This window comes from Miniopterus schreibersii, assembly GCF_964146895.1.
Source record: "Miniopterus schreibersii genome assembly, chromosome: 15".
Taxonomy (NCBI): Eukaryota; Metazoa; Chordata; class Mammalia; order Chiroptera; family Miniopteridae; genus Miniopterus; species Miniopterus schreibersii.
Window position 1 is genome coordinate 16,577,972 of NC_138115.1, and position 23,593 is coordinate 16,601,564.

General features: G+C 51.4%; 1 protein-coding gene across 4 annotated transcripts in view; it reads right to left on the bottom strand.

Moving 5' to 3' along the window:
* Positions 1-548: 548 nt before the first annotated feature.
* CACNA1D (calcium voltage-gated channel subunit alpha1 D) overlaps positions 549-23,593 on the bottom strand; it is a gene marked incomplete at its 5' end in the record, with an annotated part of 288,308 nt that continues 265,263 nt past the window's right edge. For 3 of the 4 annotated variants that reach the window (XM_081159099.1, XM_081159098.1, XM_081159101.1), the window contains 8 exons: positions 549-2,989; positions 3,448-3,768; positions 5,351-5,472; positions 8,447-8,610; positions 10,007-10,153; positions 11,435-11,461; positions 12,153-12,520; positions 13,194-13,304. In XM_081159099.1, coding sequence (XP_081015225.1) covers positions 2,696-2,989; positions 3,448-3,768; positions 5,351-5,472; positions 8,447-8,610; positions 10,007-10,153; positions 11,435-11,461; positions 12,153-12,520; positions 13,194-13,304 — 1,554 coding nt within the window. In that variant the 3' untranslated portion in view covers positions 549-2,695. The remainder of the gene's footprint in view (positions 2,990-3,447; positions 3,769-5,350; positions 5,473-8,446; positions 8,611-10,006; positions 10,154-11,434; positions 11,462-12,152; positions 12,521-13,193; positions 13,305-23,593) is intronic. The other variant, XM_081159100.1, reaches the window with a different exon arrangement.

Here is a 23,593-nt window from a genome sequence, read left to right on the forward strand (position 1 = left end):
GCTCTATCACTAACCATTTTTTAGAACAAACTACTGCCCATCGTAACAATAAAAACCTTTGTAAAAAAGCAGACAATTGGCAAAGACTTACGGCCAGAGTGTAACCTATAAAACAACATGAAATAAACTGCCCTGGGTTTATTTCACCTACGTGGGGTCAACAATAAAGTGGTCTCTTGTCCAGCAGGTCAGGCCCCCTCCGTGCACTGAGATGCTCCAGGGGCCTTCACGACCCACCCTTCCGGGCTCTGGGCTCTGAGACATCCTGGAACAGAGCTGGGAAGCACCGCCCGGCCAAGTCTGGATGGAAATCACGGAGACGCTTGTTAACGTGGTTTTAGCTCATTGATAGTTAATCAGAGCTGCCATTTCCATTTTGTGATATTATATAAAACACAGATGAAAGGAATTCAACGTACTATTCCTGGGGACACGACAAAGTGACAGCTTTTAGGGGGTGGAAGGGGAACCAAAAGCAAAGACATTTAATCATAAAACTTTCCTAAAACAAAGAAAAGAACCATGCTCTACAACTTCAAATTTTTCTTACAAAGAAAAATTTAATGTTAGGTGAGAGGTTGAACCAGGCTTAAAGCAGACAGATATTAGGAGTGGTGCAGCCTATAAAAATGCCCGTTTCTAAGTACTCACTGGAAAACAGCATTGCCTATACCAGAAAAGTCAGTCCTGGTAGGCAATGTTGGACTGGTGATTTAAGCCACACAGTAAGACCAGTAACCAAAAGAAACAGTTCGAGGTGATGGTAACAGTGGTTTAGCCCTTTAGGAGAAACAGTGCTCTCTGCAGCTGGTATTAAGTTACCACAGGCATTGAAGGAGCGACGAGAGTAAGAAAAAAATCTACACAATTACAGAACTGCCCTCACGGGTGCCCGCCCCTTCCGAAGCTCTCACTGGCAAACGCCAGCTCTTGCAAGGAGAGCTCCCAAATACAATAAAATTATTACACAATTTTATTCTCAAGAACATTTTACATTTTAATAAAAAAGAATTTATCAGGAAATAGTCATTTACAAACCTTGAAGAGTTTTTGCCTGGATCTGGAGTAAGAATGTCTTAGGAGGTTTGTAAGGTCTTCATAACAAAGTATTGTTATTTACCCCAAAAAAAGAAAATCCAACATTAACAGGTTGTCTATGTAATATTTTAAAATTGTGAACCAAAAACTGCTACCTGTTTTTTGACTGCAGAGAATCCCTGCCAAGGTAACTTGACAAAGTCGGCATAATCCCGTGATCAGAAAAGGAAGCCTTGATGGGTCTAATGATCCCAAAGTGGGTTTTCCTCAGGAGGTACAATCGGAGTGGGAGTGCATTCTAGTGAAAACAGCAGCCCTCATTCGGTTGCATATAAAAGCCCTCAGAGAGAACACAGCACAGCAACGTTTTGTAAAAAGGCAACAATACAATTTGTCCAGACTCTGACCTCCTATCACAGAGGACAGCCTCACTTTGTCTCGCCATCCCCTCCCCCCAGCACTGCAAGACACCGTATCCCGGGGGACCGGAGCAGAGGGACTTCATTCACCTGCAAAAATGTCCTGTGGGGCAGGTGAGAAGACCCACCACTGTGAATGCCACAGGGTCAGAGGAAGCAGCTTGACCTAGTCTGAGGAGCTCACGGGGGAGAGGGTTAAAAGAGAACAAAAGACGGTCGCAACCCATGTTGGAGCAAAAGGTTCACTATCAAATCATCGGGCTCTTGCTCAGGGAAAAGACTGCAAAGAGTCATCAGGTATATCTTGTGTAAAGACAGATTCATAGTGACTCAAAATATTTTAGAAAAATCTCTGTAGTGCCAAGTTCTTTTAAACTTAAAATTTTACCCCCAAAAGATTTTCACTGAATAAATGAGAATTGGCTCAATTTCTTCTACTTCTGTTTAGTCCGAGTAAAAAGACCAATAATTTCTAAATTTGGGTGGGGAACTACAATTATTAGGACCCATGGATATTGCTGCAGTTCAAATACGGTACAATAATTACAAAATATAGACCATCTCTTTACAAATACAAATTATCGTATATTACAAGTCATGTACAGTAAGTCTAATTTTTAAACAAACTAGCGTTTCTAAGTTGACCTGGTTGCGAGTGATTATTCCAGTTTACAGCTGCCCTTAGCCTGACAGAAACCGACGATCTGAGTGACATGCTCTCGTGTAAACTGGTGTCACATAACAGAAAACCTTGCTTCTAAGGTCCTGCTTCCCTCAGGATGACAGCTGCTAGGTGGGCCCTGACTTACTCTATTTCAGAACAGGAACCAGGAAGCAGTGTATTTTGGGGAGAAGGGGTTAAAAATGGATATGCTGGGCCCAGTGAACTCTGATATGCTAGACTGATGGCTGAGGTAATGACACAGGTATGGTGATTGTCATCACCTTTAACCTTCCCACCGTGCCTGTGGGCGGGTGGGCGTGGGCGAGTGCCCCGGGGGGCTGTGAACCAGAGGGCAGCTGGTCCGGGCCTGCTGTCCACAGCTGGGGCTCAGCACGTGCGCACAGCTGTCCCCCAGCAGGTTTATGGCTTCCTTGAGGCATGACACCACCTGCACACAAGTCTAATGGAGCACGGACTTCACGCTAGTGCCTACACTCTCCTAACTACGAGGCACTTTTTCTCTGGCCCTCGGGCGCCCGCCGGAGGGCAGAGGCAGCCTGCCCGTCCCTGGAGGCTACAGGGTGGTGATGCAGATCATTTCATCTGCCAGGTCCTCCTCCTCCCTCCCGGGGTCTGGCTCTTCGTCACTGTAGCCGGGCCCGAAGTCCTGGAGCTCGTAGTCCTGCTGGCTTGAGATGGGGCCCACGTCGCCGTTCGCCCGGGGATGCACCGTCCCATTAAGCAGGTTGCTGGCTGCACTCTCCATCTCGTCGATGGTTAGGTCACAGGCATCAGCGATTTCGTGTTTTGTCGCACACACGAATTTTGGGTCCCTTGCATACCGTCCTAAGCCTTCGGATATCAGGACCTGCACAGGAAAGTATCGATGGCATGAATGCATTATGAGGCTGTGAGGGGGGCAAGGACAGAAAATCCACTTCAAGCACCAACTGCATGACTCAGTTGTGTTCACTAGATCTCATACATGGTAACTAACTGTACATGCAAATGGCTTTGCCTTTGAAATATCATGAAGCTCGGAACCTATACATAGCCCAACAAGAACAAAACCCATAGGGGGGAGAATCTGGGTATAAACTGGTAGTTGTGGGAACAGCTATTTATGGCGGTTTTATACTCATGCTGTAGGTACCATCCTTGCTTCTAAGAAGTGGGCAGAGTCCAGATCAGAAGCAAGGAGCCTGGCTCCAGACCCCTCCCGCCCTCAGGGCCTCTACCCAATCCTGCTCTGTGCGGGTCTCAGGACGCCACCCTGGCTGTGCCTGCAGCACCCCCTCCTGGAGCACGTGGGTGAGCCACACTCACTGCCTCCACCAAGCTGTCTGCGCTCCTCTGCTTGTCACTGTTTTTGTTGTGGAAACTGCTGGGGACAGTCAGGCTGGCTGGTGTGAAGGTCCGATAGGAGATGCCAGGCTCGTCTGTGTACCACGAGCTGCGGTGCAGGGATGGCAGGCTGCCGTTGACCTGGTCCAGGGCCTCCGTCTGCTCCACCTGGATCAGGGGGGTGTAGCACGGCGTCCAGTCCTGGTAAGGAGGGGTCGCTGGAGGGGTGGCCCATGACCGGGTGGAGTGGCTCGGCGAGTACTTCTGGGCTTTACTTGAATCTAGGCCTGCGACTGCCATGATCTGAGGAGAAAGGGGGAGCAGAGAGACCAGAGGGCCTCAGAGGTCTGGACGTCAGGCCTCTCACCCCAGGTCAAGCAGGAGGCAGTTTTGCAGGGCAGCCTCGGACAGGACTGTAAAACACACTACGTTAGATGGACTGGCAGTAAAGGTTGGGCTTTCTAGCAGACTGTAGCTCCCTTCTCCCCAAACCCTAATGCACTCCCTGTGACTGGTGCCAAGCAGGAATCAGTTGCTAATTCATGAAATCGCTTCAGAATGACGAAGCCTCAGGGAAGACACACAAGCTGGGGTGTATGGACACGCCGCCCAGCGCACTCTGATTTAACCGTGGAAGTACATTCAGGGCAAGCTAATGGTTCCCAGCACCCGCAGTGAAACACGGCTGTTCTCTACTCTAGTGCAACAAGTCAGGTGTCCAGCCTCTGCCTGCTCTGAAGCACTGGGCACAGGCCTTGCTTCTCCGCCTCGGTGGCTCCACGGCAGACCCGCCTCAGCATTCCAGCCCTGTGAGGGGGACCCGAGGCCCTGTCCTGTGAGCAGCCCAGGCCCATGGCCGAACGAAGGCCATGTGTGCCCAAGGGAGGCAGTGCAGGCAGGACCTGGGCCTGGCCAGGGCGGGGTAGCAGAGGGAAGGCATTTGCATGCATATGCCAGTGGAGACCTTCATGTCTACTTGGTCATGGCATTTGATGGCCTGGGCCTTCCCAGGGCTTGTCCTTCCTTCCATGACAACGCAGGACACACATCAAAATGAACATAAAAACGAAGGCAGAAGAGTAAAAAGCTGGCAGACACACAAGAATAGAATATCTGAAATGGCAGCTACTGTTATGTGCTATGGATGCTCAGGATAAGAAACCTACCTGGAGAGCCGACTCCACCAACTTAGACCCAGGTGCGCACCGCCCGAGGTAGCTCTCTCCACCTGCCCCACCCCTCCCAACGCACAAGCGGACAGCATCTCTGATGTGTTTTTTCAGAAAGAAAAAGTCCGTGTCCTTAAGGCAAAGCCCTGGTGACTGGGCTCTGGCCTCGAGCTCCTTCCTGTCCAGTCACCTGCACTGTGGACAGGTCCTTCTCCCTGGACCACACTCACTTTACAGGCAGGGTTGGGGGCTCACCCACCCCCATGAGCACAGGACCCTGCTCACAGAGGGCTCCATAAAGAAGGAACAACCTCTCAGAGCAAATAAAGGTCACAGATGACTGTTCAGTCTAGTGGCCACCACTCCCTGGGTTGTGAGCTGTGCCAGGCCCCTAGCTTCAATGACATGGGGGAGAAGACTGCACCTAGGCCAAGAGCCCAGCCTTGGCAGTTGGCAGCCTTGGATTCAAATGCCACCTTGTCATTCATCTCCTGTGTGAGCTCAGGCACTCATATCCTCTCTGATGTTAGCTTATCCATAAAATGGTTCATGATAGTATCTATTTGCAGGGTTGTTACACACTTGAACCCCAGCATGTGTGAAGGTTCTCTCCTTCCCCTTGGTGCTGGCAGCCAAGGGGAAGGGGGTGTCCTGAGGGTTGGTCCCACACAGGGTGCCCATCGAGCCACTGGGCAAGGCCAGGTGGGCCGGCTCACCTGTTGCTGCATCAGGTGCAGAGGCAGGGCTGTGCGGTGGGGGAAGGTAGGGGACGGTGGGAACTCCTCCTGGCTGCTCTGCCGGCGCAGGCACTCAAAGTTGAAGGAGGATCTCCGGTGGGCTGAGAAGGCAAAGCATAGGAGCAGTTGTGACACAAGTTCACTGGCAGGACGGGCTCCTGAAATCACGGTGGCCCACTGAACATTCAGCAGGGGGCCCAGCAAGGAGCCCAAGCAAGCGATTTGTCTGAGAAAAGGCATTAAGTAGTGAGGCTTCAGACTTTTGGATGGAGCTTGAGGAAGAAGCCCAACTGAGGGATACTTTTAAAAAGTGAAAGTAGAGCCCTGGCTGGTGTGGCTTAGTGGTTAGAACATTGGCCCCTGCACCAAAGGGTTGTGGGTTTGATTCCAGGTCAAGGGCATGTATCTGAGATGAAGGTTCCATCCCTGGCCCTGGTTGGGGTGCGTGTAGGAGGCAACCAATCAATGTGTCTCTCTCACATAGATGTTTCTCTCTCTCTCTCTCCTCCCCTTTCCACTCTCTAAAAAATATCCTTGGTGAAAATTAACAAAAACAAACAAAAAGTGCAAGTAGATTTTCTGTAAATGCCATGCCTATTCTCAGGAACTGAAGGCAGCCGGAGGGCAGCTGTTCTGATTTGCAGCCCCTGCCCTATGCATCGTGGGGAACACAGCATTTCAGGCAAGAACACGACCTCATTCTAGAACTCCACAGGCACTGGCTGACTGCCCTGTCCTCACCTTCCGGACATCCTAAGTGTCTCTGGGGCCCGAGGTATCTCACAGGTGCTCTTGGGTTTACTCTGCCTTAAAGGGAGTGACTTGCTGCCTATCAGCTCAACCAGATAAGAAAATTCTTTTGTTGGGAAAGAACCAGCTTTCCTGCACTGGAGACAAAACCAAAAGGAACACCTCTAACTTTAAAGAATGCAGTCGTCCTGTTAACAGCCACTTTGAACAGAGGCTGATACACAGGTTGAGCAATAAGAGATCTAGAGCTTGTGGCTTCACAGGGCACCGGGCACAGAAGAGCCATCTAGGTTCAGGGTCCCCAAGCACAGGCCAGGGGCCTCCCCCTGGAAAACCTCCACAGGAAGCAAGGGGCATTTCAGGAGCCCTACTGGTACTTTGCAAGACAGTGGGTGGCCAAGCCCCCTCAACAGCTCCTTTCTTGACCTCTGCTTTCTAAGCTCACAGGGAGGCTTAAAACTCCACACTCCTAAATTCCTGTATTGGAAACTGCAGGCACCAGTCTGGGGTGGGCTCCTGGGCATCCAGGAACTGCTCACGAAGCTGCAGGAACCAGTTCTGTGAGGTGCTGCCCCCAAAGTGCATGAAGACCAGGCTGGCCACTGACAGGGAGGAACGAGACAGACAGCACTCCTGGTCTCGCAGGCCCCATGCGCACTATGGGGCAGGCTGGGGCCTCCTGGAGTTGAGTCCATGGCTGCTGTCCTAATCAGATAGCCGACCCTCCATGCACCACGCAGGGGCCGAATTTCAGTGTTCTAGGCAGGACAGGCCTCCCTTGGCACCACAACCTCTAGGACCCTCCTAGGATCAGATGGCAGGGACCTGAGACTCAAAACCAGGAAAGGGAAACCACGCCCTTCTCTCTCAGATAGGGCGTTTCAGGTTTGAAAACGGGTCCACATACACCCTTCATCTCATTTGGTCACAACTATCTCTGCTGGAGGAAGTCACCCTCCTGAAGCCGAGAACGCGGGCTGCAGAGTTCCACACTCTCCCCGCCCGAGGTCTGAACCTACAAGCAGCGAAGCAAATAAAACACGTTATTTATCTGCTCTTACAAGTGAAGAGGGCAGCTGCTCGTGCACTCAGGTTCCTCACTTCCGCAAGGCGGCCCCTGCGAGTGGTGGGCGTGAGCGTGGCCGCCAAAGGGAGGTCTGAGGGGGCAATGGCCTCGCGTGTGGGCCTCCACCCAGCCTCGCCTGCATGTGCGTCATCCAGTATTTATGGAGGCCAGAAATGCTGTGTGTTTGAGGCTATGAAATTAAATATTAACCATGGAAATGGGTCTGGTTGCACTCCCCAGCGGGGGGGTGACAGCTGGAGAGAGGGAGGACCCAGGCGCCACCCAGCCACAATCATTACTGTGCATGTAATCAGCAGACTGGGAGCCGATGTGTCTTGGCTATTTTTTGGTTACTGATTAGAGTTTTGCTCAAAAACACGCTTCATTCCTTAGAAATACCAGAAGTGGATATTCTTTAACCACTATCCAAATGTCCACAGGTCCAAAATCAAACTGCCCAGCCAGGAGCTGGCAGGGGCCACTGCTGAGTTTCTTTCCCTGGCCCAGTTCCTCACTGGGGGTGACCCAGATCTCCAGGCAGCACCAGATATACTACCCACACAGGGAAACCAGGTGGGCAGCAGCCAGCCCGTCCTGCTCAGCAGGATGGGATTTCCAGGTCCCAGGATGGGAGCGTCTACCCTAGAGATCACCGCCAAGTCCAAAGCCTGCCCCATGAACAGAGGGCACTGGCGGACCAGAGGCAGGGGTGAGAGAGAGGAGGGTGGAGAGGGGAGAAAGGAGACACTCTGGTGCGGCCTGAGGAGAGACAGGGATCCCCAGGTACCCAGTGCTCAGAGGCGTGGGCCGCGGTAAAACAGACCTGGGTGAAGTCCAGCTCTACACTCCGACTGGCCCCTTCTGCCCTGAGGGTAGTTACCCCAATGCCCAGAGTGGGGCTAACAACAGTGATGCTGCACGTCTTGCGCATCTTTGAGGGTGGATCCTAGGCTCAAAGGCGGGGAAACTGGCACAAACAGCCCCTCACCGGACCCTCTGTGCTGTGCAACATCAGGGCCGCATCCTGTTTGCTCTGCTCTCCAGAGCAGCGCTCACGTGGTTTGAGCTCTAACATGTGGGATGCAGATAAGAGAGGACGGAAAGCCAACAATATCTCCAACCAGGGGCTGGCTTGAGGACTAAAGGTCCTCGACATGGCAGCACCTCAGCCATCACCACCTTCCCCCCAACCCCGGGGCTGGGGAAGGGGCACACTGTTCTCCGGGAGGCTTCACCCCAAACAAAAAATCTGGCCTCACATGTTGGAGTGGGAGGTAGTAGGCGTCTCCTTGGAGATCTCCGGGAATCATAGCAAACGGGTGAGTCACTGTCCTCCAAGAAGTCTTGGGGGTGATGGTAGCCTCGGGGCCGCTCGAAGTCCACGCTGCTGCCTGGGTGTCGGCTGTAATAGCTGTAGTTCTGCCTGGTGGTCAGAAAGGCCAAAAGAGACAGTAAGGGGCACATGTGCTCTCAGTTAACAAGTCCCTTCCATTAGCTTAGACGTGCCCACCTCTACAATCTTCTCCCCACCTCCTTGGGCACAGAAGGACTAGCTGTGAACAAGGCAGCCCTCAGCTTCACCGGAGATTCCAGATGGAGGACAAGGCAGTTACAGGAAGGTTCAGGACAGCAGGCCTGTGATGAATGGGGTGCTGGTGGTTTCCCCCAGGCCAAGGCGGCCTCCGAGCCGGGGCAGGTGTGGACTGCAGGTTTCCTGCAGGCTTGACTATCACCAGCGCACTTCCTCCTTGAGAACCCCTCTCCTGAGTGCCTGCCCTCAGCCAGGGGCTGAGCTGGGAACCAGGGACACGACGGCGCATGAAGCACGGCCCCTACCCTCCAGGAGCCGAGCGGATACCAAATGCACAGAGCTGTCTAATGCAGACGGAAAAGAGGGCCTGAAGAGAGGGGCCGGGGTGGGCTCTGAGTTTTGGGGAGGTGGGCATTTCAATGTCAAACAGGGAAAGAGAAGCAAAGCCCTGGAAGAGAGGGTGGGATCAGGCCAGCCGAGCCGGGAAAGGGTGTCCAAGGGGCGGATGTGTGTGTGCAATGGCACTGGAGAGGGGAAGTCGGGATCCACTTGGTCAGCATCAGGGGCCCTGGAAGTCGGGCACTGAGGGAGGCTGGCAGGGTACTGGAAGAGGGCAGGGGAAGTGTGAGGCTAGTTACTGACAGCTCAGACATGGGAAGGGACCTCTCGGCAGTACCACGTCCACTTCCGTGGGCCACCTGGTCATGGTGAGATGCGATTTACAGAGAAGAGGATGGTAGGTGGCCTTTGACGCCTGCACTGCCCACCATGTGTCCCAAAGCAAGTGTCCCTTTAACCTCAAACATTCTTTCTTTGGGACAGAAGCCTGGAGAGGGGCCCTTTGATGAGAGGGGGAAACAGGTGCTGTTCATTAAGGTCCCACCAGAGCTCTGGGCTCGCAGAGCTGCTCTGCAGACAGAGCTCCAGCTTCGAGTGCTCCGCACTAACAAAAGAAAAACAGGCCTCTCAGGAGACAAGGAATTGATGGAGACGAGCTAACCCTCCATGCACAGGCCCAGCTCTCATTTCTGGACCTTTATTAAAAGGCCCCACAGGCCCCTGGTGGAAATGGGGAAACAGCCCAGGAGAACAGTGTCCACTCTGCCTCTCTGACCCCATTTGCTCTGCTCAGGCCTTTCCTCTGGCCTGGAGTCTGTGTTCCTGGTTTGCTTTCCAGGGCAGTCCCCAGTGCAGCTGCAGGTGGCCCGTGGCTCCACGAACAGGCAGAGCACAAGGGACTGGCAACAGCCAAGTCTTCTAATTGCGCCCGAGCTCCAGAGCTCCTCACCTGCTGGAGGTCGGCGAGCTGTCCTCGTAGTCCTCCTCACCACTGAAGTACTCCGGCTCCCCCAAGTAGCAGGGGTCCCTGAAGTAACCCTGTATCTCCGGGTCTTCCCGGCAAATAGTTGGGAACTGCTCATCTCCTGAGTCGGACCTGCAGTTGGGAAGAGAGGACTTCAGCGCCTGGGCAGGCAGCAGACACTGCCCGTGGCTGGGCCTCCACCTGTGGCCAGCATCCTGCCCAGGGCTGGACTGTTAAGGCCACTGGCAACAGGGGGTGGGGTGGGAGGAAATCCAGGAAGGATTTCTTTCTCAGTAGCTTGCATAATGCTGGTGTCAGACCGCAGGACTGGACTGTTAAGGCCACTGCCAACAGTGGGGCGTGTGGGCGTGTGTGTGTGTGTGTACACGCATCAGGAAGGGTTTCTTTCTCAGTAGCTTGCATAATGCTGGTGCCAGACCACTATGCCCAGGGGCCCTGGTGGCAAAGGAGTAGATGTAATTTGGGGAACAGAGCAAGAAAATGGACCTAGAAACCTGCAGTGATTGGCAGGCCCAGGGAAAATACTATGAAATTCCAGGCCATCTACTCTGATCCCCACTCCTTAATACCTGGGCCCCGTGTGACTTCAGAACCTGGAACAAAGAGACTCCCTCACCACCAACTTCCCACTGCATCTGATCCAGGCAAGGTAACAGGAATTTTGGATAGTGTCCCAGGGAGACTCTCATGCATACCTGCCAAGTTTTTCAAGACTGTCCCCTGCCCCAGGCCTGTGGTAATGCTTCTCTGAAGCCTGGCTGTCCTGGCTTGGGTCCTCAGGAAAACCAGCCAGGCACTATGACATCGCTCCTCTCCAGAGAGAGGACTGTGCTCCCTTCAAGTCCTTTATGCTCTCCCTGACCTCTGGTCCAAGATATCACTTGACAGAATTGAACCAGAAGACCTATCCTCCCCATCGCCAACAAAACCACCATCCTGCCCGCTGTTCCACCCAGTTCAGCCAACGTGGAGCAGATACACTGCACTTGTTGAGGGCTGCATGGGAGGCAAAGGAGAGGACCTGGCCCCTGGTCTCCAGGAGGCTGGGGACATCCTTCCACCAAGGCCACACAAAAGGCTTGGCCCCAGAAAGTAGCAGCCACTGCCCAACATCACGGGCCCAGGTCTGGGCACCAGTGCACAGCAGGCTCTCCCTGTGCTGTCTCAAGGTCTGCAGGGTCTAGCTTGGGCACCTGGCATGTGAGCATCAGTCCTTGGGTGGGAACTGTTTATGCAGAAAGAAGGCACTGCCCCCGACTCCTGAGTCCATAGCCCTGAGCTATAATATCGCAGTTGGCTCAAAGGAACTTCTCATCTCTCAGCATTCAGAGAGGCCAACTGGTCACACAACACACAGTATTTAACACACAAACACAGGCAGTGAGCACATACCTAATGTAAGTCTCATAATAGCGGGCTCTATCCAGGAAAGGCATAACAAGGGAGGGAGGGAGAAGATAAAAGTTAAATATTTCCAACAAAATTTACAATGCAGTTACCAGGCTACTACCTAGAGGGGGCTGGCAAACTACGGGTCACAGGACAAACACGGCTGCCACCTGTTTCTCTGTGGCTGACGAGCTATGAATGGTTTCTACACTTTTAAAGGACTGAAAAACATCAAAGGAAGAAAAATATTTCATCACCTGTGACTATATAAAGGTCACATTTCAGTGTCCAAAAGTAAAGTTTCATGGTGACACAGCCGCACCCATGCGTTTAGCATACTGTCTATGGCTGCTTTCTTGCCATAGCCAGAGTTGAGTAGCTGCAATAGACTGTTTGGTGCTCAGAGTCTAAAGTGCCTACAGTCTAGCCCTTCCCAGAAAAGGTCTGCCAGCCCCTGTCCCAGAGTCTGTTGGCACAATGGGGACAGTAGAGTTTACACCTGCTGCCATTTTAAGGAGTGGCTCATTGAGCAAGAATCAGAATGGCCAGTGGCCCTTTATCCTTCAGGGTCATCATGTGGCTGGGGCCTGAAGAGGCCATGCCCTCGTGGCACTCACAGGCTCAACTGCAAATGTCTACTGGGAACCTCCTGCACATGCCAGAGCATGGGGGTGGGGGGCAGACACAACACTACCAAGTGCCAACAAATGTTAAAGGTTACCTTTTAATACTGGACCTTCTTTGAGGCTCATGGTCATGCTTGTGGGAGGAATCATGCCCATTTTCAGACACATGCTCAAGGTTCCCATTGCTGGGCCGCTTTCCAGGGGCAGCTTTGGACATATTGGCATTATTGAGATTGGCATTTGTTGAGCTGGGAGCTTGCTTTCCTATGGAATTATGGTTATGATGGTTATGACACACCGAATTTCCTGCTGGAGGAAACAGCGGTTTCTCAGTATCACTTGCAGGTGGAATTGAAGGCCTTTGGACATGCAGGGGACGGTGGGTGGTATTGGTCTGCTGAAGGGAATCTCTCCTATCACTATTAACATGATTGACATGGTTTCCAAGCAGGGCACCATTTCTCTGCAAAATAATGGGAGACAACACCAGGTAATTTAACAAGTATTTGATGCAGGCTAGCTGTGTTAGGTCATTTTTTTCTACATGAAAAACAAATTCTAGGTTAAGCTCCGGAGGATCCCTGGAGAACGATCTGAGGGGTGAATGTGTCTATGTGGTGGCTGGTCCCCTGAAATGAGGAAGGTTACCAAATCCTGAGCCGGGGGGCAAGCTCTTGGCTGTCACTCGAGTGTGCTCTTCCAGTTGCTCCAAGTTGAGGTGACTTGGTATATACCGAGCAGGGCTGGTTGGCAGCCCCAGAGGTTGAGGTTGAGGTTGGGTGGGGAGCTGGGGGGCTGAGGGCTGCTGGCAGCTCAAAGAACTAGCCTGGGGAAGAAGGGAGCAGTGCAGGCAGGCAGCTGCCAGAAGCACCCAGGGTTCTCACCCATACCAGCCAGTGGCTGTGGCCAAGCCCCTCAGGAGCTGCCAGCGTGGGGCAGAGGAGCAGGCCTGGGACGGGCAGGCCTGGCCCTAGAGGAGGTGCTGGTGAATGGGGAGGGCATGGTCCGCAAGCCCCCTACACTCTGGGGCTGCCTTGCATTCTCCAGGCTCTTTTGTGGCTCGTTAGCTGCCCCAACTGGAGTCCTGCCCCACTATTTCCAAGCGGCCAGTGCGCGGCTGTGCGTGGAATAATTACTTTGACTACATCTTCTTCCTCTTTGGTTTCCTCAGGCTCATCGTCCTGCAGATCACATGATATAGCCCGCCGGATCTCTGGCCCGATGTCGTGCAGTGTCCTTAACCCCGCCTAGATCAATGAAAACGGCAAAACAGATTAGACGGCACGGGCGCCCTGGGCCCGGCCTGCATCCTGGCTTCGCTCCTGCCCGATTCAGCCGTGGGAGGGAAAGGTTTCTCCAAAGGGCGGCCCAGGAAGCAGACCACTGTTTGAATAAAACTGACGGAGCCCTGCAGCCTCGGAGTTGTAGGTCGTGGTCAGGGGTTCAAGATGGTCCTAGCCTGGGATGCTCGAGGCCCACCTTAGGAAACTCCTTTCAAATGCCCCCACTTAAAGGAACAGTGCCTGGTGACTAGTTCCAGGTCTGTCATGGCCAAGAGCCCATGTCCATGTCTAAATGACAGTCCACAGAAGGATGTCCTGCAGAGTGCCAGGTATCTCCCAAGTCCCAGCCAGGCAGGGAGCACAGCCTGGCTGCTCTGCAGGGAGGATGGCAAGGACGCACTGGCTGGTCCAGGGTGAGGAAGCCTAGGTGCAAGTGTCGGAGGGCAAGCAGACCAAGCAGCCATCGGGGCCACTGGTTCTGCTAAAAAGCCATGGGAATGAGGGAGGGACACAACACACTGCAACCACCAGCACACTCAAGACCGTGACAGAGCGACTGACATGCACACAGACCTGGGCCGCTGTGCAGTGCCAGCCTCTGTGGCCATTCGGGGAACCCTGGCCTGCACTCAGGCTGAGAACTTGCCAGCAGCCAGGTCATCCTCTTGACAACCACGACGCCCTGACATGGAGGCCATGTGAGAACCGTCAGCTGACGCCTGGGCCCCTCACAGACACTCCGCCTTTCCCCGAAGCCCTCACAGCTGGCCTTATCCTGGGTCCAGAGCTGCATGGGGACAGAGCCTGGGAGAAGCCTTTCCACTGTTCCCGACTTCTGTAGGGAAACATGTGGGATGCTTATGGGCCATACACGGGGAAGGTACAGTCACTGGCTCTGAGAAAACTATGATGCTTTGATCATCAGTTTAAGGAAAACAGCAAGCTGACTCGGACAGGCTAAGCAGCCACTAAAGGCCAGCTATGCCTGTCTCCACCTGCAGCTACCACGGTAATGTCAGGGCAGTGAGCAGAGGAGGACAGGGCCAAGCGTGGGTTGTCAGGGGAGGGGACCACTTCCCTGTCCTTCCTCCACAACCCCCAGCAGCGGGTGGGCACAGGAATATACAAAGCGTAATGACCATACTTGAGACACGCTCAGCAGTGGTCAAGGTGGGGGAGCAGACAGTGGGCAGATCCAGCAGGGCTGGGCCCACTGATGTGGGAATGTTCAGACTGGTCTTTGCAGACACCAGGGGTGGTGATGTTAATCTAGAATGTAAAGTGTACAAGTGCAAATTTCCCAACAGGCCCCTTTGAAAATGGCCTCCTCCATAACACACCCAGCCCAGGAGATGAGCGTGTGAGAGGTGGCACAGCAGCCTGGGTCTGTTTTGAACCAGGCTTTGAATAGAGGATCAGGAGGTCTTTCCATTTCCTGAATTGTAGGGTGAAAGAGCCACCCACAGTCAAAGCTTTCAGGTCCCTAGCTAAGAAGGCTCTGGTCTTGCAAGGGAAAGACACACATGTCCCAGAGCCAAACCCAGAACAGCTCATGGTGTGTCAGTGAGGCTGCCACTTCCTCTCCTGTCCCTCTGATCACAGGCACAAGATGCACACACACATACACGTGCACACGTGCACTCGCACACATGCATGCATGTACACACATGCACACATGTACTTGGACATATGCATGCACACATGTATGTACACACACACTTTCCCTCTCTCAGGATCCCTGAGTCTAGCACATCTGAGCCCAGGGAACCACTGGGCTTGGGGGGGACCCCTTGCCATTCTCATGGAAACATCAAGAAGGCGAGTCTAATGTCAAGTGGGTGAAAGCTCTTACACAGCAGAGCTACCGGCATGTGCAGAAAGGTCGAGCCCAGTAGTATTAACAGCCTACGGTTCATTCATTCAGCATTTTCTAGGGCACAATTATCAAGGCAAGATAAGATAAGCCAGAGTTCAAGGCGAATTCTGGATCACTGGGGAGAAAGGGCTGTTACACATCTGAGGCTCCAACAAGAAGAGACCAGGTCTGACATACTTGCTGCTGTCCCCACAAAACAAACACAGGTGACCATGCACTAAGTCAACACCCCCAGTTAAATGATGTATATTAATCCATGTTACAAGGCAGCGTGGGCCAGACACATTGAGTTTAAATAATAACAAATAATCCTGTTCGCTGTCATGCAACTGATTGGACTAGGTCTGATTAAAAGAAATAGAAAACTATTTATTTGGATAATTTTTAACATCATCCTCTGTTGACGGGTTGACATTTCACTGAAATACACATATAACATAATTGCATAATAAAAACAAAGACTGTCTCCAGCACGTTGTCAATGATACACCAGAGTAGGAGAGTGCAGCGAACAGACACAAGACAGAGAGTTTGTTTGCAACATAAATCATGGAGAAAATTGAGAGGTGGCCCAAGAGGCCATTTCCAAAGACAAATAATGACAACATATTTATTAAAGAGACATCAGAGGAGGAGAGAAAGCATCACTCTTCCCGACAGGAAAGCAGAGGCTTAGAAATCACGATGACATTTTGCTTGCTCCACGCAGGAAGAAACACACCTTCTAAGAATCAGGGACTGACTTTACCTTTCACGTGGGATCTGGGGAAGGACGGGGGGGGGGGGGGGGGGAGGGCACAGTGGGGAGGGTGTCTGCCAGGGTTGGGAATGAGGGAAACAGATGTTCCCAAACTTGAACTGAAACAAAGCTTAAGCACAGCACCCTGAATTTATTACATATCACAAAACATGATAATGAAATTTTTCTAGCACACATATCAAGCTAAAAGGTAGCTTAGGCTGCTCCAAAAATTCCATAGGCACAAGTTTCAATCCCCCAAAATTCAGAAAACTATCTTAACTCCTTGAAAAAATTTTTTTCACAGCTCTAAAAAAAAAAAAAAGAACATTTTTCTTGAAATAAACACTTTACAATCAGTAAAATTGTGTATGCTTTCATATATCATATCTGTCTACCTCTATCAGCAAAATACTATTTTAATTAGGAATGTGGTCATAGCATTTAAACCAACACAATTGAAGCCATATAAAGTCATTCCATTAACAACACAGGAGAATTATGGTTTTAAATAAACACAGGATTCCTAGAAAATATAAACATTGATTTAAGATGTCCAATCATATAAAATGTTAAACAGAATCAAGCCTAGTTTCTGGTTGATCTTTAAATGCTAGATGTTATCATAAATGTTTTTTTAAAAAAGAAATATCACTTTTCCCATAGACTGCTGCTTTAAATGTAGACACCATTTAATTGGAATTTTATAGATATTTACTAAATGATTAAGTCACCAAAAAAAAAAAAAAAAATCCAAACTATAAAATCTCTCTAAATATTTCTGAAGCAATAGCAAAAAATTATATTTTAACATCAAAAATGAACATTCGTTTACCTTCCTTCCTGTTGCCCACTTTTAGGGTTTTTTCCCTACCTGGGCACATTGGTAAGACTTTCGCTGCCTGTCTTCCTAAGCTAGCTCCATCAGACACACCATCTTCCGCCAGCTCTCTACAGCAAGTATGTCCAAACCCCTCTGGACCTACACTGTAGCAGTGGAGATGAGAGATTCGAGTCTCCAGTCGGAACCCGGCCAGGCCGTTCATCTTCAGAAGTGAGTGCCAGGCTTTCAGACTCCAGCACGAGAGCCCTCGGCTGGCGGAGCCTGTTCTCCATCACAGGCAGGTTTCACTCAGCCGGGTTGGCCCTGCTCAGGCCAGTTCTGGTTAACCCTTCAGCAGGACTCAGCCCCTACCCGATCGGCCGGACGACTTTAGACTAGCTCCCTTAGAAAGAACTGGCGATTAAATTCTTAAGGAATGAACCTGCTCATCTACGAGCTATCCCCGCCTCCTCTGCATACACACGCGCACACACGGCACGGAGGGGCACGCCCCTTCTTCTGTCCTTGTTTTCCTCCAGGGAAAATGTGATGGTGTAGCCTTTGTGTCCGTTATGAACAGTCTGTGAGTTATATAAAGGGTTAGAATCATAAGCATGAAGCTCGCTCCGTGAGTCATCCACAGTGGTTCCAGCCCTCACTGAAGAGTCAGCTGTGCTGTCACCCCGTGAGTTACCCGTGGTGTTCATCTACTTTATCCTGCCACATCCTGGGAGCGGGGGCAGGCCAGAGTATTCCCATCTGGTTAACGAACCTGCCCAAAATAGCAAAGGCTCAGCTAGGTTCCCACGACACCATGCTGGCGCCCCCTTGACCACCACCAAGGCAAAGTCCCGTTGGGTCAACGGCAGAGTGCTGGGGTCAAGTCTCAATCAAACGCTCCCTCCTGCCCACTCCCCCACACGACTGTGGGTGCCACTCAGTCACGGCTAGCCTCCTTTAACCAACTTGGCCGAGCTCCTGTATCACTAAGTTAGCATGGAAATGACAAACGACCACAAGGTGTCAGGAAACTGATCTTAGGCTCAGCACACATCTTGTCTCAGTTGTGTGACTCTGAGGGGCTGTGATCTTGAAAAACACTGTGTATCGTGCACTAATTCAGACCATCATTCCTCCAGATCAGCACAGGCAGCGAGACGTGGCATGTGGGGTGCAACCCTCAGTCTGAACGTCGCTGGACACTGGGGGTACAGGGAGCTCTGTGTCCAGGTGAATGGTCTGGGATAGGGGAGGGGCCTGAGAGGGAGACACGGGTTTCAGTCAGGGACAGTGGTATACACAAGAGGTTCTTTAACCTTTTCCTTTAGGGGGATTTGGGGTCATTTCTCTACAGCAACAGTTCTCAAAGTGTGCTCCAGGCACCCTGGGGCTCCCCAGGACACCTTCGGGAGTCCGTGAGGTCGCGGCATCCGCATAATAAACCAGGATGTCCTCTGCCTTGCCCTCTCATTCTCTCACGGAGCTGGGGGGGGGGGCTTCTCAAAGGCCACATGACGTGTGATGACGTCATCACGCTGGCATCTTTGTGCTTGCATACTGCTTCAGAAATTCCTCACTTTTAATTTCTAAAGCAGTAAATATTGATATACAAGGGTCCTCATAAATTTTTAAGAGCATAAAGGGGTCCAGAGACCACAGAGTTTGAGAACGGCTGCTAACCTGTCCTCAAACAGGTAATATCACCTTGTCCTCAGGCCACACACTCTTCACCCCACCTGGGATTCCTGTTATTTCACTGGCCTTTCTCCACTTTGGGCAGAAATGTCCTTTCCAGGGCTTCTCTGAGCTGGCCTTTGACACCTGATAACAGATCACCCTCACTGTGCCTTAGAATGCCCTGCTCTCTCATGACCCCAAACAGCCATCTCTCTCACGTCTACTGGGTCCCAAGGAGAATACACTTGCACAGGTGCCTACCCAACCTTGGATCCATTAGTAAGTGGCAGCAAGCTCCTTCCCATGGATAACTGAATCGTGACGCATTTGGGCTAATGAGGGGTCCTAGGTGGGTATTATTCTATAACATGATACAGTAATTAAGACCTTTTGCTACTACCTAATATAACTTGCCGTAACTCCTTTCGGTAATTTTATCTTCATAAAGACTTTTGATAATAGTAATTACTATTCTCAGAGTGGGGGGAATATCTGCTTTTCCAAAAGAGTACTGAATCCAGTACCCCAAAATCCTGTGGATTTAATTGTTAACCAGGCCACACCACAGTGTCAGCTATATAAGAGCCTGATGCCCCATCTTACGTCTGCTTCCCGTGATGGACAATGGCCTGTGTCATGTCTTCTAGCCAGGAGCTTTAGGGTTTAGCACCATGGTTTGTGGTGTTGGGTACCAAGTTGGCTGAGTGAGTCAATGAAGATTAGAGGATAATAAACTTAAGTCGTCTCCTACAACTGACCTACATTTAAAGCTATACTCTTCCACAGGGATTTCAGGAGACTGGACAGAAGTGTCTGTAGTCTGACTATAAACTGAGTTTCAGGGAAGCCTTGTTTCCCTTTGGGGTTGAGGCCAGAGGCACCCCCACAATTTCTGGCTATCTCTCACCAGCTGGGCCTTGCCTACCAACCACAGCCAGTACCATCACACAGCAAACATAGCCAGACCCACAGGGGGCAAGATTCCCATTTCATCTGAACCATTCCCTAAGTCCTACCTAGAAAGTTACCACTTTGCAGTTTTTAACTATTTGGAAGGACTGTGGAGAAAGGCATGTGGAAACACCCATCACATGAATTACTCGGGGCTGTTCTGCTGAGGCTTTGGCATATGGAGACTTAGATCTAGGAGACAGCTGGTCACACAGGCCCTTGGAGACAGGGTGACACAGACAGTGGGGTGAGGATATACTGTCTGGCCTGTAGTGTTGAATAAACTTGACTTCAAGGTGGGTCAGAGACAAACAGGAATCATTTGTCTGGGGGTGAACTAGCTCCTCGTCTGTGCCCACAGGCCAACCAGCATCCGTTTCAAGGAAGATACACCACATTCTTAATGACTGGTGCATCCCAGGCACTGCCCAATCAGGGCAGAAATGGGACTCTCGACCAGAGCAGCATCCCGAAGGCCCTCCCGAAGCCGGGCATTAGTCCTTTAGTTGCTGGATCACAGAAGGGTCTGTAGAGGGGCTGGGACGCTGGCAGGCTGTGGGGAGACTCAGGGTGCTGGGGGCCATCGCTATTGACTAGCAGATACAGGCAGCATCCCCACAAGGGCCCGGCCCTACTGGAGTTTTCTGGCCAGCTTTCAACCCTGTCCCTGTATCCCTACCATGGCGATGTGTGCAGTCAAACCTGGTCTCAGGCCTCAGAGACTCTGCTGTGAGAATCCACAAAACCCACTGCAAGCTCCTAGACGCTCTCTAGTCTGCACATGCAGGAGCAGAAGCTGATCGGGGGCTGAGCCCATTTCCATAGTGAGGCCAGGGAGTCCACTCAAGTCCACGCAGATCAGACCACTTGGTATCATGAGCCAATGGGGCCGAAGGGCAAAGGTCACAACACACAAGATGTCACTGGAACAGGATTCAAGGTTGGGAGGGAGCCCGCAAGACTCCCACTGCTACTGGTGACATGGCTCCCATGCTCTGCCATAAGCACACACGGTCTTGGAGGAGCACAGCCAGGAACCGGGCTTCCCCGCATTCTCCAGCTCATTCTCCAGGCCCCGCACACACGCAGCCACCAAGTCCGCAGAGATGAGGGCGGCAAATGGGGCTGGGGACCCTTCTCTCTCTTCACTTTAGAAACGTGAAGTTTTTGCACTAAGGTTACTTTTGAATATTGACTTTAAAACTCAGATTGGCTCCTTTGGGCATCTTGGGCTCAGCACAGATGCAGACACACCTCAACCAGTGCTTGGCATTGGCTGAGGATTTCAGAGGGGAGGCCCTCACGAAGCAACATCTGGGACAAAAAAATCTGTTCTCAGATGTGAAAACCCGGTCTGTAGAGTTATCTCTGTTTACACCTTTATGCGTTTCCAGATATCTTAAAAAGGGGAGGATTCACTGTCTCAATGGATCACTACAGCACAGAACAGAAAAGAGGTAAAAGAAAAACAAATTTCTTAAGTTCTGGTAGTAAACAGGCATATGATATTATTATTGTTGTAGTCTTAATAAGAAGCAATTATACGTTCAAAGTGCTTTACAATCACTTAGCTATTCCTCACAACAGCCCTGTGAGGTAGGTCGACATTATTATCCCCATTTTACAGATGGGGAAACTGAGGCACAGAGAGGTTAAGTGTCTTGCCCAAGGTCACGCAGCAACCGAACGCTGGAGCTGGACTAGAACCCCAGTTCCCTGACTCCCAGTGTCCTGGAAACTAGACCACACTGCTTCCAAAGACGCATCCCCGGACTGGCTTTGAGCACAGACTAAAGACGGACAATGCTGGATGAGGCTGGGTGTGGTGGTGCTTCCCGTGGACACGTTAGATGGAACCTGAGGTGCTGCCTGGGTTGGTTTGGCATGCGGGTGTGTTAGTTTAAATGGGTGTGTCTGAGCTCCCTGCCCTGCCCAATCTCACTGCATTCTGAACTGGTCTCTGCAGAGAGCGGAGCCGGTGGTCAGGAGGTCAGGACTGGCTGCTGTATAAAAGGAACTCTGCCAGCTCAGCGCCCAGGGCCTGCCAGTCTTTGGGAGTCTGGGCAAACTAGGGATGCAGGACTTTGGAACCGAGTCAGCTGCCCACCTTAGGCAGGTCTGCTTAATCTTTTTATTATTTACTTTTTTTTTTTTTTTCACTGGCCAGCATCAGGAAGTTGTGTTCATTTCATTTCTCTGTGGGGCGGCTGCCCCCCTCCTTTGCTCTCTCTCTCTTTCCCTTTCTCTGAGTCTCTGCTTGGAAGGGAAACTGGTTAAGCCTTGCATGTCCCCTCTCACGAAAAAGAGGCACCGAGAGCAGTGTCCGCGACAGACGGCCATGGCTCCGCAGATGAGCCGCGGCCCTGCTTCCACCTTCTGGAGGACTGCTTTGCTTGGAAGGGGTCTCCCTGGGGCCTCGGGTTTGCTTTCTCCTGCATTTCTCCCGAAATGCTGTTTCAGTAGAAATAAGCCCACTTGAGACTTTTCCCTTTCAAGGCCTTAGCCACCAACGCCTTCCGACTAACGAGCTTGGTGCTGTAGCTCAGGCAGAAAATTCTAAAGCATCCGTTCAAGCATCTGAAACAAATGAATCAGCCAGTGAAATCTCATCTGTTAGCATCTGTTCTCCTCTTAGGTTAAAAAAGGGGGGCGGGGGGGAGAGCCTTTTTATGGCTTTGGATGGAGTCATGCTTTTAAAAAAACGGAAAAAAATGTTTGCTACTTTTAAGGCTACAGTGACTTAGAAAATAGGTGTCCAATATTCCACAGACTAAATGTCTGTTGCACATCCCATTTTCCTCTGTCTTTAGGCGCCGAGCCTCCCTCAGGAGGCCAGATCAAGGCACATCAGGGAAGAAGCAGCGTTTGCTTCTTGTATAGCACCCACCTTTCCACTTGACCACCTACATCACCAGATGTGGGCTTGGGGAACAGACTTTAATATCCTAAAACCTGGCAGCCCAACTCTTTACAAGCTGGAAATACTGGTGTCTTAAGGACTATCCCTCTAAAGTCCTCCTGTCATTATGATGGGCAGGCTCCCGCCTGAGACCAGTGAGGGACACGGTCTCCTCAGATTCCACCACAGTGCCTTTTGCATAAAGGAAATCCTTGGATGGTGAAAGAAAAAGAAATGAACAAAACTTTTTCCACTTTGGGTTTTTTTTCCCTTTTCCATGAGATACTGGACAACTTGGTGTCTGTCTCCTGCCAGGGATCCTTGTCTGGAAGGTCTAATGGGGCGCTACTAGAGGACACATTTCCACGGCTGCAGAGCTCTGCTCCTTTATTTACTTGCCCCTTGTGGGAACTTGCAGGTCACTGGGATGCAGCAGCAATGGATGAAGAGCAGATGCTGGGTCAAACTAAAGTGAGCATGGCATGGAGGGGATGAGTGAGGAAAATAAAGGTCTGAGGCAGCTTCTCTCTGATTCCCTCTGGAGAGGTGCTGGAGAGAAGGCTGGCTGTAATGATGATGACGGATGGACGGATGGAAACTGCACACTCATTCAGACCACAGAGGCCAGAGGACACCGAGTGCCGAGCTCCTACCCACGCATGGATCCAGGAGCTCCTCAAGCCACTCCCCCTCATGTAGAAGGGGACGCTGCAGTGGGTCTGAACACAGGGAGACCAGATGGGGACCACAGGGTTGAAAACCACAGTGCACCTGTGTGTCCTTGAAAACCATGCCATGGGGGAGCAGGGCCCAGAACGCAGACCTGTTCTGAGCTGTTCAGACAGACGGCACTCTACGCAGCACAAGCACGCACATGCCTAAGTCTAACTCCTGCGCTCACCCTGTAATGCCCACACTCCACCGCCATTAGCGGTCGGTCAGACATGTGGCACCCCTGGCACAGGGAGAGGCAACTCACCCCTCTTCTCAGTATGCCACGCCCACTTCCGAGGGCTTCCCCGAGGACCTGTGCACTTGTCCTAGGGACACTGTTGGTGCAGTTCTCCCATCGCCCTAACTGCTACATCATCACGTATACTTCGTCAGGCCGGAAGGAAGAGCCTCCTTGTGCTAATTAAAAGTAAAGCGACAAATCACATTTAAAGCCATTTCTAGAGCAGAGGAAGCCAAAAATGTAATTAGAATTATCCTCCAAGGAGACAAAATTTTTCCACTTTTAATGTTTGCTTCAGAATCAAATGCATTTTCAGAATTTATCTGTTGAGGT